A 16,619-nucleotide genomic window follows, 5' to 3' on the forward strand; every position below is an offset into this window, starting at 1 on the left:
CAATTAAAAATATGCACAAAAACAATTAAATCATGAAAAAAATTAATATTGATCCAAAAGATAATTTTAATTTAGAAAATAAAAGATAAAAATATTTGAGAATTCTTGGTGAAATTTCCATATTTTTTGGATCAATATTAAAATTAATATGAATTAATGAAAATAAGTCAATTAAAATAAAAATCAGAAAATACTAAAAAACGTGAACCACTTTATCTCCCTCATTAATTGAGGTGGCAGATCAAATGGATCAGAGCACGCCATCCATGGTGAACCTTAGTCAATGTACCACACACGTGGTAATCAATTTGGACGCTCAAGATTAAAATAAAATAGAAGGATCATGTGGTCTAGAGACATGCCAACACATCGCCGGAGCCAGAAGTCCGGTCTTCTTCTCTGGTGGACCTCACCAGACTGGTCCACCTTCAACCATCACCAAAATAAAAAAGGAGGAAATGAATTTAAAGTAAAAATGCTTAGGAGCTCGAATATGGCCTTAATTTACCTAACTCAAATTTTGAGGATCATGATCTGAGTTGCTTCAATTTGACCTCTAAGTAACTCAATCTTGTTGCCTACATTGGTAGGACTTTAGACAACCAAAAATCAACAAGAACAATGGAGAATTGAATGAGAATCAAAGAGATGAAAAATTCATAAATTCACCTTCACTACAGGTTCAGATGGACACGATCTTGCTCTCAATTGTGCTTGGCCTTGCTTCAGATGCTTGATGGAGTGGAAATGGATCAAGGAAGAAGAAGGACTCTTGGAGTTTGAATCTTAAAACAGTGGGAGATTTCAAACTCTATTTTCAATGAAAATAACCAAGCTTATCCTTTGAATATGGGGGTTTAGGGTTGCTGATTCAAAGCTTGTGCACCAGGGTCCTCCATTCTGAGTGAGAGGGCTTCTATTTATAGCCAAGGTCATTGATAATTGCACACTTCTTTCAAAGTTCCAAAAATAGAAATTTTCCTTTACATGGATGCATGGGTGTGTGATAGGCTCATGTAATGATGCATTCAGGTCCAAAAATGAGTGTAAGCAATTCTGAAGTCATGTGGAAAGGCCATGTGTTTGTGTATGGAAAGTGGAACTTCAAATCTTCCAAATGGTTCTTCAACTTTAATCCATGCGCAAGTCATTCATACTTTGTCTAAATCAGATTATTTTGGACTTTTTGGAAAGGTTAGATCAATAGGAACAACTTTCGTGTTGAATACTTTTTTATTTGAAGCTTGGATCATGATGAATTTTGAGGTGGAAGTTTGGAAAATCAAACATATCAAAAACATTTCTAAGTATCAAGCCATATGTTCACTTCTTCCACCTTGAGTAACTTTTTCTATGGATTTCAAATGAGAAACGTTGCTTCATAAAGGTTTTAGCTATCTCAAATTCCTTCAAATTGGTCACAAATTTGACCATATTTGGATTTATCATAAAGGAGTTATGCATTTTAGAAGTTGAGGAAAATCACTTGTTCAATGGTATTGGCCCAAAATGACCTATAATATTTCCTCATATCACATGCATTTAAAAGTTTAATTTTCACTTCCTCAAAACATAAACATTGAAGTATACATCTTTAATTTGATCATGCAACTTGAATGGATTTCATCTCATAAAAATTGAGCAAGTTATGGTCTTGGGAAGTTGACCTCCAAATTAGGGTTTAGACAAAATGACCTATAATATTTCACCATAAAAAATGTCTTTCCAAGCAAACCTAGCTCTATACCTCAACATGAAAGTTGTTTGGAGTATCATTCATAGTAACTTTTCTCTTGGAATCATTTTCATATGACAACAATTGTAGGAGATAGGGTCTAGGGAACCCCAGTTTTGGTCAGTTGAATTCCTTTGGTCAACCACCATGAACCAACTTTCTACCTTGACATTCTCTTAGGTTTTGGGACTCATTGAAGATAATATATGCATAAGATGATGAAATTTGAAGTATCCCTTGAAATATTTGATCAATTGGTGAAGAAACTTGTTGAAGAAGTCACATAAGACACCCAGATGAATTAGGGTTTCCAAGGCAAACCAACTCCAAACTCTTGATGATTTCTTGATCAAAATAACATGTGAATATCATGGGGATTCATATATGATGCTTAGTGTAACACCCTTCTAAAATACCCCAATAATTAATTAAAACAACAAATATAAATCAGAGTAGATATGCAATTTAAGGGTGTCACACTTGACACTTCACACCATTCGCCAAAATAGTTTGTCATGCTCATTTAATAATCAAAATAAAATATTGCATAATTCGCAGCGGATAGAGATCTAATCAATCATGCAAACCATGTAATCACATTACATGTAAAACTGTTCAACAACCACAATGAAAATAAGGTAAAACATCCCGTCCCGATGTTACATCTACCAGAGCATGACCCACTAAGGAACTACACTAGACTCCAAGCACTAGCTTCTACTCAATCACTGCTCGTTACCTGAAACATAGTTGTAAGGGTGAGTTCCTCAATCGATATAATAAGCATTATAAAATATCATGTAATGCTAAGTAAATGAACACATCTCATCACCCTAATCATATCACACATTCAGTAACGGCAACATCAACTCATACTCATAATCATGCTCAACATAAACATCAAAACACACGTATAATATTGGAACACATCCATTCATATTATACACAATACATACATTATGCAATGAGACTCCATGCATGCAGTACCGACTATTCGTGAACATATAGTTCAACCTCACCGATCAAATCCAGATACGGCTACCAAGCTCACTAGTCCCACTCATTTGAGACCTAGTGACTCACTCACTAATTCCTCACCATGGGAATTAGCTACCACCCCAAGGGCTATGCTATGCACGCTAATCACCTAGCATGCAAACATCAACAACAATCCACAATAATTCACTCACTAATTCCTCACCATGGGAATTAGCTACCACCATAAAGGCCATATTATGCACACTAAATCACCTAGCATGCAACCATCAACAATCCACAATGGACACATGCTCACACTCTAAGCCATAAACAGTCCATTCACAATAGCATACATAATAGATATATTCACAACATTATGCACACCATCATACATCATCAATACAATTATCACAGAATCATATTATGTCATGCCACATAATCAATCACAGTATTAGCACACTCTACTAATACCTACACTGCTCAAAACAACGGGAATTTGATCCCTCCTATATCATACACCAATATAGGCCAATCATCAATTGTTCACAATATTTAAAATATCAGTTTTTCACTTTTCCAACAGTGTTAACCGGTTAACGCCCTGGGTTAACCGGTTAACGCAAACAGAACACGCTTCCTGGCACATTTTAACAGTGTTAACCGGTTAACACCCTGGGTTAACCGGTTAACGCAAGACAGACAGCAATATTTCACAATTCATAACAGTGTTAACCGGTTAACACCCTGGGTTAACCGGTTAACGCAAGACAGAAAGCTGTTCCTGCGCTAACACGAAGCAGAATGCAGAATTCTCTGCATTTTCCGCCGTTGGAGGACTTCCGGACCTCCGATTCCAATTCCATAAAAAGCTACACTTTCGGAAAATCAAGACTCATCCAATTACAGATTCAATTACAGCTTTAACATAACTTACTCATCTCAATTTTTCAGCATTCAACATCCCAATTAGGGTCAAATCAATGGCTTATCACTACCCATTACATGTTAACCCATAATACCCATTAAACGACGATAAACCCCCCTTACCTGAGTTAATCCGGCAAATCTTCTTTGACCTTCAACAATCGTGAATTCTCCTCTTGAGCCCTAGCCTCTTCTTCTCCCTTTCTCAGTTTCTTCTCTTTTCTCCCAATGTTACGTGTTCTCTGTTTTCACGTAAAAACCCTTTTTACCAAATGGAACCTTATATATATTCCAACTTATTATTCCAATAATAATAATTCCAATAATAATCCAATTATTTAATTAAATTAATAAATATACTATTAACTTAATTTAAATAATTATCATATTTTTATCGGGGTGTTACAACTCTCACCCACTAAAAGAGTTTTCGTCCTCGAAAACATACCTCAAGCGAATAACTCTGGATACGACTCCTTCATCTGGCTCTCAAGTTCCCAAGTCACATTGCCACCTGCTGGTCCTCCCCAAGCTACCTTTACCAAAGCAATCTCTTTACCCCGCAACTGCTTCAACTCTCGATCCTCGATCCTCATAGGTGATGTTTCAACAGTCAGGTTATCTCTCACCTGTACATCATCTACTTGGACCACATGCGACGGATCAGGAATGTACCTCCTCAACTGAGACACATGAAAAACCTCATGCAAATTCGCAAGTGACGCGGTAAAGCGATACGATAGGCTACCTCCCCTATCCTCTCCAAAATCTGATAAGGACCAATAAATCGAGGTGTCAACTTCTTCGACTTCAAAGCTCGACCAACCCCAGTTATCGGAGTAACACGAAGAAACACATGATCTCCCTCTTGAAACTCAAGTGACTTCCTCCTCTTGTCGTGATAACTCTTCTGACGACTCTGAGCAATCCTCATCTTCTCCTGAATCATCTTAATCTTTTCCGTAGTTTGTTGAACAATCTCCGGTCCAACCACAGCACTCTCACCGGACTCATACCAACATAAAGGTGTCCGACATCTCCTACCATACAAAGCTTCAAACGGTGTCATACCAATGCTCGAATGAAAACTATTGTTGTAGGTAAACTCAATCAAAGGTAAATAACAATCCCAAGCACCTCCCTTTTCCAAAACACAAGCCCTCAAAAGATCCTCCAGTGACTGAATCGTCCTCTCAGTCTGACCATCAGTCTGCGGATGATATGCAGAACTCAATCTCAGCTTAGTTCCCAAAGCCCTCTGCAAACCTTCCCAGAACTTCGATGTAAATCTAGGATCTCTGTCCGAAACAATACTCGACGGAATACCATGCAAACTTACAATTTTCTCAATATACAACTCAGCTAATCTCTCTAACGGATAATCCATTCTGATCGGAATGAAATGAGCCGATTTTGTCAATCTGTCAACAATCACCCAAATAGCTTCAAAATTCTTAATTGTCCTCGGTAAACCAGAAACAAAATCCATACTGATACTATCCCACTTCCACTCTGGAATAGCCAACGGTTGCATTAGCCCAGACGGCTTCTGATGCTCAATCTTTGACTTCTGGCAAGTCAAACAAGAATAAACAAAACTCGCAATTTCTCTTTTCATTCCCGGCCACCAAAATAACTTTTTCAAATCATGATACATCTTCGTAGCCCCAGGATGAATACTCAGGCCACTACGATGTCCTTCCTCAAGAATACTCTTCTTAAGTTCGGTAACATCCGGAATACACACCCGATTACCAAATTTCAAAACACCATTCTCATCAACTCTGAATTCACCACCTTCACCTTGATTCACTAGAGTCAACTTATCAACCAAAAGCACATCGGATTTCTGACCCTCTCTAATCTCATCCAGAATACCACTCGTTAACTTCAACATCCCCAATTTAACACTATTGTGAGTACTCTCACACACCAAACTCAAGTCTCTAAACTGCTCAATTAAATCCAATTCCTTAACCATTAACATAGACATATGCAATGATTTCCGACTCAATGCATCAGCCACTACGTTTGCTTTACCCGGATGGTAATTCAAACCAAAGTCATAATCCTTCAGAAACTCTAACCATCTCCTCTGTCTCATATTCAGCTCTTTCTGATCAAACAAATACTTTAAACTTTTATGGTCACTGAAAACCTCAAATCTTGACCCGTACAAGTAATGCCTCCATAACTTCAGAACAAATACCACAGCTGCCAACTCTAAATCGTGTGTCGGATAGTTCCTCTCATGAACCTTCAGTTGTCTCGAAGCATAAGCTACAACCTGCTTATTCTGCATCAAAACACCACCCAAACCCAACAAAGAAGCATCACAGTAAACCTCAAATGGTTCCGATGGACTCGGTAATATCAGAATAGGAGCAGTAGTTAACCTTCTCTTTAACTCTTGGAAACCTTCTTCACATTTTGAGTCCCAAACAAACGCTTGCCCCTTTCTAGTCAACATCGTCAACGGTAACGCCAACTTAGAAAATCCCTCAATGAATTTCCTATAATAGCCTGCAAGTCCAAGAAAACTCTTTATCTCAGAAACTGACTTCGGAGCTTCCCACTTAGATACCGCTTCTATCTTAGAAGGATCAACAGCAACACCACCTCTTGAAATCACATGACCAAGAAAACTAACCCCTTCTAACCAAAATTCACACTTGGACAGTTTAGCAAATAACTTCTTTTCTCGTAGAACTCCTAAAACCACTCTCAAATGTTCAGCATGCTCTTCTTCAGATTTCGAATACACCAAAATATCGTTAATAAACACCACAACAAACTTGTCTAGGTACGGATGGAAAATCCTATTCATATACTCCATAAATACCCCAGGCGCATTAGTCACACCAAAAGGCATTACATAATACTCATAATGTCCATACCTTGTTCTGAAAGCAGTCTTCTGAATATCCTCAGTTTTCACACGTATCTGATGATACCCCGATCTCAAATCTATTTTGCTGAACACACTCGCACCGACCAACTGATCCATCAAATCATCAATCCTCGGCAAAGGATACCGATTCTTGATCGTCACTTTATTCAGTTGCCTGTAGTCCACACACAACCTCATAGTACCTTCTTTCTTCTTAACCAATAACACTGGTGCACCCCACGGTGACACACTCGGACGAATAAATTTCTTATCCAACAGATCTTCCAACTGACTCTTCAATTCAGTTAACTCAACAGCGGACATACGGTACGGAGCCATCGACATCGGCCTAGTACCAGGTACCAAATCAATCGAGAACTCAACTTCACGCTCTGGCGGTAATTCATTCACTTCTTCAGGAAACACATCAGGAAAATCACACACCACGGATAGATCGCAAATCACTAGTTTATCTTTAGCCTCCAAAGTCGCTAACAGCATAAACAACTCTGCCCCATCTACTACTGCCTCATTCACCTGCCTTGCTGATAGAAACAAACTCTTTCCTTCCTCAATCTCAGGAAAGATCACAGTCTTATCAAAACAGTTGATATAAACTCGGTTAAACACCAACCAATTCATACCCAAGATAACATCAATCTGCACTAGTGGAAGACACACTAGGTCTAACCCAAAGTCTCTACCACAAATACTCAAAGGGCAATTTAGACAAACTGAAGTAGTAGTCACTGAACCCTTCGCAGGAGTATCAATCACCATACTCCCATGCATCTCAGATATCTCTAATTTAAGTTTCACAGCACAATCCAAAGATATAAAGGAATGAGTCGCACCTGTGTCAATAATAGCTACAAGAGGAAAGCCATTAATATAACACGTACCTCGGATCAAACGATCATCTGCAGAAGTCTCAGAACCTGATAAAGCAAAGACCTTGCCTCCCGACTGGTTCTCTCTCTTCGGCTTAGGACACTGTGGACTGATATGACCCACCTCTCCACAGTTGAAACAAGTCATAGTCTTCAACCGGCACTCTGCAGCCAAGTGACCACCTTTTCCACACTTGAAACACTTCTTCTCAGCACTGGTACACTCATGGAAATGATGTCCAGCCTGACCACATCTGTAACACTTAGCAGGGGCACTGGAGTCTCCCCCACTAGGTCTCCTCATCCCACTCTGTCTCTGGAAACCTTTGCCAGCTGCATACGGCTTCCCACGATCATTCTGATTCTTGCCTTTCCTATCAACCCTTGGTTGATAGCTCTCTGCTCTAGCCTTGGTATCCTGTTCAAAAATCCTGCAACAGTCGACCAAGTCAGAAAACACTCTAATCCGCTGATACCCAATAGCCTGCTTGATCTCGGGACGTAACCCGTTCTCAAACTTCACACATTTTGAAAATTCCCCAGTAGCCTCATCATAGGGAGTGTAATACTTCGACAGCTCTGTGAACTTAGCAGCATACTCAGTAACAGACCGATTGCCCTGCTTCAATTCTAAGAACTCTATCTCTTTCTTTCCTCTGACATCCTCTAGAAAGTACTTCCTTAGGAATCTCTCTCTGAACACCGCCCAAGTGATCTCAGCACTCCCAGTAGCTTCCAACTCAGTGCGGGCAGCAACCCACCAATCATCTGCTTCCTCTAACAGCATATGCGTACCGAACCTGACCTTCTGGTTATCGGCACACTCAGTCACTCGGAAGATCCTCTCGATCTCCTTCAACCACTTCTGAGCACCATCTGGATCGTATGCTCCCTTGAACATTGGAGGATTGTTCTTCTGGAACTCACTCAGTTGACGAGCAGCTCCCATTCCCACAACATTCGGATTCCCTCCAAGTACTCCAGCTAGCATACCCAGAGCCTCAGCAATCGCAACATCGTCTCTACCTCTTCCAGCCATCTCTATTCTGAAAGCCCAACAAGCTAAAACAATAAGTATTGATAGGGTTACACAACACCTATCACGTACAGGGAAACAGAATAATTACGACTCGACTCGACCGACTATGCTCTGATACCACTAATGTAACACCCTTCTAAAATACCCCAATAATTAATTAAAACAACAAATATAAATCAGAGTAGATATGCAATTTAAGGGTGTCACACTTGACACTTCACACCATTCGCCAAAATAGTTTGTCATGCTCATTTAATAATCAAAATAAAATATTGCATAATTCGCAGCGGATAGAGATCTAATCAATCATGCAAACCATGTAATCACATTACATGTAAAACTGTTCAACAACCACAATGAAAACAAGGTAAAACATCCCGTCCCGATGTTACATCTACCAGAGCATGACCCACTAAGGAACTACACTAGACTCCAAGCACTAGCTTCTACTCAATCACTGCTCGTTACCTGAAACATAGTTGTAAGGGTGAGTTCCTCAATCGATATAATTAGCATTATAAAATATCATGTAATGCTAAGTAAATGAACACATCTCATCACCCTAATCATATCACACATTCAGTAACGGCAACATCAACTCATACTCATAATCATGCTCAACATAAACATCAAAACACACGTATAATATTGGAACACATCCATTCATATTATACACAATACATACATTATGCAATGAGACTCCATGCATGCGGTACCGACTATTCGTGAACATATAGTTCAACCTCACCGATCAAATCCAGATACGGCTACCAAGCTCACTAGTCCCACTCATTTGAGACCTAGTGACTCACTCACTAATTCCTCACCATGGGAATTAGCTACCACCCCAAGGGCTATGCTATGCACGCTAATCACCTAGCATGCAAACATCAACAACAATCCACAATAATTCACTCACTAATTCCTCACCATGGGAATTAGCTACCACCATAAAGGCCATATTATGCACACTAAATCACCTAGCATGCAACCATCAACAATCCACAATGGACACATGCTCACACTCTAAGCCATAAACAGTCCATTCACAATAGCATACATAATAGATATATTCACAACATTATGCACACCATCATACATCATCAATACAATTATCACAGAATCATATTATGTCATGCCACATAATCAATCACAGTATTAGCACACTCTACTAATACCTACACTGCTCAAAACAACGGGAATTTGATCCCTCCTATATCATACACCAATATAGGCCAATCATCAATTGTTCACAATATTTAAAATATCAGTTTTTCACTTTTCCAACAGTGTTAACCGGTTAACGCCCTGGGTTAACCGGTTAACGCAAACAGAACACGCTTCCTGGCACATTTTAACAGTGTTAACCGGTTAACACCCTGGGTTAACCGGTTAACGCAAGACAGACAGCAATATTTCACAATTCATAACAGTGTTAACCGGTTAACACCCTGGGTTAACCGGTTAACGCAAGACAGAAAGCTGTTCCTGCGCTAACACGAAGCAGAATGCAGAATTCTCTGCATTTTCCGCCGTTGGAGGACTTCCGGACCTCCGATTCCAATTCCATAAAAAGCTACACTTTCGGAAAATCAAGACTCATCCAATTACAGATTCAATTACAGCTTTAACATAACTTATTCATCTCAATTTTTTAGCATTCAACATCCCAATTAGGGTCAAATCAATGGCTTATCACTACCCATTACATGTTAACCCATAATACCCATTAAACGACGATAAACCCCCCTTACCTGAGTTAATCCGGCAAATCTTCTTTGACCTTCAACAATCGTGAATTCTCCTCTTGAGCCCTAGCCTCTTCTTCTCCCTTTCTCAGTTTCTTCTCTTTTCTCCCAATGTTACGTGTTCTCTGTTTTCACGTAAAAACCCTTTTTACCAAATGGAACCTTATATATATTCCAACTTATTATTCCAATAATAATAATTCCAATAATAATCCAATTATTTAATTAAATTAATAAATATACTATTAACTTAATTTAAATAATTATCATATTTTTATCGGGGTGTTACACTTAGAGCCATAGTAAACCACTTATTGATTGAGCTCCTTGCAATGAGGGTATCAAACCCTAGATATGAACTTGATAGAGCATATGTGAGTATGTGCACTACCTACAAAAGAGTTCAACTATACAATGACATATTTTGGTATTTTGGTTAGTAAACAAGGAAAAACAAAGTATGATATAATCACATGGTGCTTGGTGATCTCTCCCAATACAAACCCAATGGATGAGGGTTAAGGAGGATACCAAGGTGTGATCACAATGCTAATGCATATGATGAGAATAGCATGAGGGGTCTTAGGGTCAAAATTGGGGTCTTACACCATACACACTGATCCAAGGGGGAAATGGACACCAAAATATGAAGGCTCATACGTTGTAAGAAAGGTCTTCTCTAGAGGAGCCTTAATCCTTGCAGCTATGGATGGTGAGGATCTTCCGTCCCCTGTAAATGAAGATGCAGTCAAAAATACTATGCTTGAAAAAAAGATCTTGATTAGTTGAAAAACGGAAAGGGCGACCTATGAAAAAATGGGTATCTCGGTAGACTGAAAACTCGAAAGGTCGGTCTAAGCAAAATTAGGGATTTAATAAAAGTGAGAGGTTGCATACCGCCAAGAGTCCTTCCTAATTCTCAGCAAGTCGATCCAATGGCTTCCCTAGAAAACTAGTTCAGTCACTCTCCTTCTAAAAGCGAGATCAAAGGATGGCTAAAGGCATAAAGGTTATAACATAGTTAGAATTTGGTGGAAACCCGATATGTTTCATTGCCATTAGAGCTTTTCAATTTCTTTTCGCAATCACCTCTTTTAGGAATTGCTTCTTTGTACAAAATCACCCATTTCTGATACATTTATCAATAAAATTAGTTCCCTCTTACATGCTCAATATTTTTACTTTTCCTGCTTTGTCTGCGAAATATGACTTTTTCTCAAAATGATATTACATTGGAAATTTCTTGATAAAAATAATCTTTTTCAAATAAAAACTTTAAACGAAAGAACATCGAATTACTTCTCTTTCATAAGTATCTAAGGGTAACCGGAAACATGTTTGGTATCCCCCCCCCCCCCAAAAAAAAACGCCACACAGTCCCGTGGACTTAGCCAATTATTTCATCCCCAGCGGAAATCCTTAGCTATTACCCCTAGTGCTTGCTTTGATATCGGAAATTCCAATTATCCAATACCGAAAAGTCAGCACTTTCCCCAACCAAACTTTCAAGCCTAATCACACTTGGCACAACTTGCAAACCTAGCATAATCTCCTTGCAATAGCCCAAACATGCATTGGCATTTTGCATACATAACATCGCATCATAAGTATCTTTTGAAAACTTATATTCAATTGATTATCCGAAATTCAAAATTTCCCAACGATTGTTAGGAAATTTCCCCAGTAGAATCAACTTTCAATGTCTCCCCAAACAGAGTCAAATATTTCTAGCCGTTGCCAGGAATTATCATTGAGCTATCATTTTTCCTCAAATGGCTTCCCCAGAAGATTCAGGTATTCTTAGTCGTTGCTAAAAGAATCGCCATTGCACTTCTTTTATCCGCAGAGAGTCATCACAACATTTTCATCCCCGCGGGGTCAGTTTTTCTTAACTGTTGTTAAGATTCATCATTGAACTCTCCCCTTTTTATTAAGCACGAGGTATTTTGGGCTCATTCCCCAAGTCGAGTAAAATATTCATAGCCATGGCTAACAATCTCCGTTGAGATTTCTTCCCCCAACAAATGTTAGGTATTCCATCCATTGCTAGGAATCATCACTAAATTTTTGTATTTTCCTCAACAGAGTTAGGTATTCTAGTCGTTGCTAAGAATCGTCATTGTACCTTTTGGAGAAGTTTATCCCTAGTCAAGTCAGGTATTATAGTTGTTGCTGAGAATCGTCATTGAACGACTTCGTTTCCCATAAAGTCGGGTAGTCTAGCCGTCTCTATGAATCGTAACCGTACCTTGTTTATCTCCAGCTAAGTAGGATATTTCGGCCGTTATTGGGAATCTTTGCTGGACCTAGTTGTTATTACCTAATCGGTCACCAATTCTACTAGTTTTATGACACTCATTCGGCATTAATTCACGAAGTTGGTAACATTTTATTTTACCTTTTTGTATTATTTTGCCAAGTAAATTAGATGTTCACATTTCCATTCTCGTTTGGTTATTATCTTTGGTTTTCGGCAATGTACTACATTTTATGCTTTCTTTTCGTAGTTCTGTTGGTTTTCAGGTGCAAGCAAGAATGCCCAAAGACTCGCCAAGGGAACCGGGTGTTCCGGGCTCACGGGGAAGAAGTTTTTAAGTTACAGTGGCCCTAACACAGCCACTCATGTTGCCTGACACGACCCGTTTCAAGGGAAGGAGAAAAGAGAATGATAAGAGGATAAACAGTGGGCTGACACGGGTGCCCGTGTCAGCAAGTCTGGCAAAGGGCGTTTTGAAAACCATAAGCAGTAAGCCAACACGGTCGGCCATGTTGGCTGACATGGCCAGTGTTGGCTTGGACGCCTCATCTTCTAATTTTACTGGATATTTGGAATTGCTGATCCCAAAGGACATTTTGGGTATTTGCTACATCGATTAATTGATCAGTGACTATTTAGGGTACTTTTTGAGAGAGAGAGAGAGAGAGAGAGAACATGACCTTTTCGCAGGAAAAAGATTGGTACGGTTGAGATTGGGACGATCAAGAGTTTCGGAGAACGGAGGTCCTTCAAGAGCTAATGCGATTGAAGATCAACGGAATTCCCATTTTCTTGTAATGTTTAATTTTAATGTTGTATTTTCTTTGAATAATATGAGCGGCTAAACCCCCTAATGACAAGGGGTGTCCCTGATTTGATTGTGTAATGACTTTGAATTCGTAATTCCCCCAATGTTATGTTTGTTGTTCAATTTAACCGTGCAATGTTTTTAATGCTTTCGTTATCAAAAAAATAAGGATTGTTATATGGTTAACAATTTGCTGGATTACAATTGTTAAGGTTTATGCACAATTAAACTGTAGTAGATATCACCTAGGACTAGGGATACCCTATGATTACTGGTTATTTCTTGTTATTTCAAAAAGCTTGGTTTATTCATAATTTCCTAAGGACTTAGGTATTCGAATGAATGACCAAAGGTTTACCTCTAAGGTTTTAGGAGGAAACAATGTTAAGAACTGGTAACTGAATAATTGAACTGGTTCGAGGAGATATACATTCAAGGTCATTACAGGAAATAATCACACGTCGTACCTTGGCATAATTGTCATATTTGTGCAAAAGCTTTATTTTGCATTATGTCTAATTCAATTATAGTGCAGATTTATTCCAAACCTTAAATACTCCTATTTTTGTTTAATTAAATCACGATTTAAACTAATATCACTGAGCAGTCCTCGAGATCGATATTTTGGAAATTTCCCTATTATTACTACATTGGCAAAATAGTACACTTGCTATTTTACCGATCGAGTTTTTGGCGCCGTTGCCGGGAACTGCCAAATATAAAAGTTTGAATTTAGTTCAATTGAAATTTTGTTGCTCTGCAACTAAAATTTATTCTCTGTTATTTTATTTATTTATTTCGATCATTATCAACTAATTTGTGTCTGATATTTGTATGTGAGGTAAGGCCTCAACTGATTTTCCTTTTGACGCAGAAGTCGAAAGAACTTTGTGTGCAAGACTCAGACAAGCTAGATTAGCAAGACTGGAATCATAAGAAGAATAACTTTCCATTCATATAGGTTCAGATTCAGGTTCAGAGAGAGAGATCAAAATAATGGGGGAGAACCCACCGCCACCAGAAAGATTGTTGGGTGACTACGGAGGCGCAAATGCACCAACCGGAAGATTAACAATTGTCAACCAACCGATGAATGTGGATAACTTCCAGCTACATCCAAGTACTATTAATCAACTTGAAAGAAAGCATTTCACTGGAAAGGTAAATGAAGATGCAAATAAACATTTGCAGAGATTTTTGACCATGAGCAACACTCTCAAAATTGATGGTCACACAGAGGAAGCTAAGAAGTTAAGAATGTTCCCATTCACCTTAGCAGAAGAAGCTGAAGAATGGTTCTATTCTCTCCCAGTTTGTAGCATTACATCATGGAAAGAGATGGAAAAGGCTTTCCTGAATGAGTATTTTCCAGCATTGGTGTTTCTGAGAAAAAGGTATGAGATCCTGAATTTTAAGCAGAAAGATGGTGAATTTTTGTGAGATGCCTACAAGAGATTCAAAAGGGTCTTGGTAGTCTGCATAACTCATAATATGGATCCAACAAAATAGATGCAGATGTTTGTAAATGGTCTCAAAATAAAGACCAAACAGTTGATTGATATCACAGCTGGTGGCTCAACTAATTTCTCAACAACCACCGGTATCAAAAAGATCATTGAAGCAATTGCGGCTAATGAGCACTTGGAGTTGTACGACAGATGTGTAAGTAAACCAGAAGGAGTTATCGATTTGAAGTTAGAAACTAATAGAATTCGTATAGAAGATACTATCATTGTCGAAGTCGAAAAGAAGCTGAAAGCGATGAATATATGTACCCAACAGGTAGCTCAAGTCCAACCTGCTCCTCTCGTCTGTTGTGAGATTTGTAATGGACCGTACCAAACAATGTATTGTTTTGTAACTCCTCAATAAGTTGAGGAAATAAAAAATTTGAAGCAGAATAATCCCTATTCCAACACGTACAATTCTGGTTGATAGAATCATCCTAATTTCTCATGGAAATATCGGAAAGGGAATGTTCCTCAACAAGGTCAAGGTCAATATCAACAACAAACCCCTAAGAAAGCAGATTTAGAGATTGTCATTGAAAGAATGGCAGCTCATAATGTCAATTCCAAGAAGAAACTAGAGACAATCAGAAAAACACTACCGCTTCCTTAAAAAATCTTGAAGTTCAGATGGGTCAGATAGCACAACAATTAGCCTCGAGTTCTCAAGCACAAGGTGCTCTACCAAGTGCAACTATGACAAATCCTAGAGAGTATAATAATGTTAGTGCTATGACAACGAGAAACGGTAAATCTCATAAAGTCCTTGAGGAGAAAGTCGAAGATGAAGATCAATTACTTGAAGTAGATCTTGAGATCAAGGAAAATGAAGTTGTGAGGGAAGAATTGGTTGCACCTAAAAAAGTGGTGAAAGAAAAAGTCATTGAACCAAAACCGCTCATTAAGCTTCCCTTTTCCACCAGAAACAAGAAAAAGGGGCAACATGAGAAAAACTTTGAGAAGTTCCTAGAGTTGTTCAAGAAGATAGAAATCAACATTCTGCTTTTGGAAGCACTTGAACAAATTCCGACCTATGCAAAATTCATGAAAGACATCATTTCTAAGAGGCGAACCATTGACACCAACCCGATTATTCTAACCAAAACTTGTAGTGCTATTTTGCAGGGTATGAAAATTCCAATGAAGAAGAAGGATCGAGGAGCTGTCACTATCCCTTGCACCACCAGAGATAGGTCATTCAAAAAAGGTCTTATTGATTTAGGAGCCAGTGTGAGTCTCATGCCGCTATCCATTTACAAGAAACTGGGTATATGGGTTGTGCAAGATACCATGATGACACTTCAACTCGCCGATCATTCATTTAAGAAACCTTATGGGATAGTTGAAGATGTTCTAGTGAAGATTGACAAGTTTGTATTCCCGGTGGATTTCGTGATTCTAGAAATGCCTGAGGATGGAGAGATTCCTCTCATTCTTGGGAGACCCTTTTTAGACACTAGAGGATGTTTGATCAACATAGAGGAAGGTATTATGACTTTGAAGGTTTATGATGAGGAGTTAAAAATTGATGTTAGAAACACCATGAAATAAAAAGATGATATTGACACTAGTCATACCATAGAGGTTCTAGATCAAGTGATTACTTATGATAGTCCTTTGAATGCACCACAGTTACCTTTCGAGAGAGTGTTGAGCTTATCCATGTTTGACGGTGAAAAAGAAGTGGACAGCAGAGAATCAGAAGTGCTAGCAATGATGAACGCACAACCCCATTGAAAAGGACCTCGACCACACCAGTGGGAAGATTTACGATTACCTCAATCATGTGAGGAGAATAAAGAGTCCAAGAAGGGGACGGAGTTGAAACAACTTCTCGAGAAT

The 16,619-nt window shown here is 38.8% G+C and overlaps 1 protein-coding gene across 1 annotated transcript; it reads left to right on the forward strand.

The window, feature by feature from the left end:
* Positions 1–15,473: 15,473 nt before the first annotated feature.
* LOC127094522 (uncharacterized) lies at positions 15,474–16,328 on the forward strand. The gene has a single exon (XM_051033346.1). It carries the CDS (start codon positions 15,474–15,476, stop codon positions 16,326–16,328), a length of 855 nt encoding a protein of 284 aa, XP_050889303.1.
* The last annotated feature ends 291 nt before the right edge of the window (positions 16,329–16,619 follow it).

This window comes from Lathyrus oleraceus, chromosome 6, assembly GCF_024323335.1.
Source record: "Lathyrus oleraceus cultivar Zhongwan6 chromosome 6, CAAS_Psat_ZW6_1.0, whole genome shotgun sequence".
In the NCBI taxonomy this organism is placed as follows: Eukaryota; Viridiplantae; Streptophyta; class Magnoliopsida; order Fabales; family Fabaceae; genus Lathyrus; species Lathyrus oleraceus.

Coding starts and splice junctions, on each gene's coding strand:
- LOC127094522 (XM_051033346.1), top strand. CDS start 15,474: ATGACAAATCCTAGAGAGTATAATAATGTTAGTGCTATGACAACGAGA.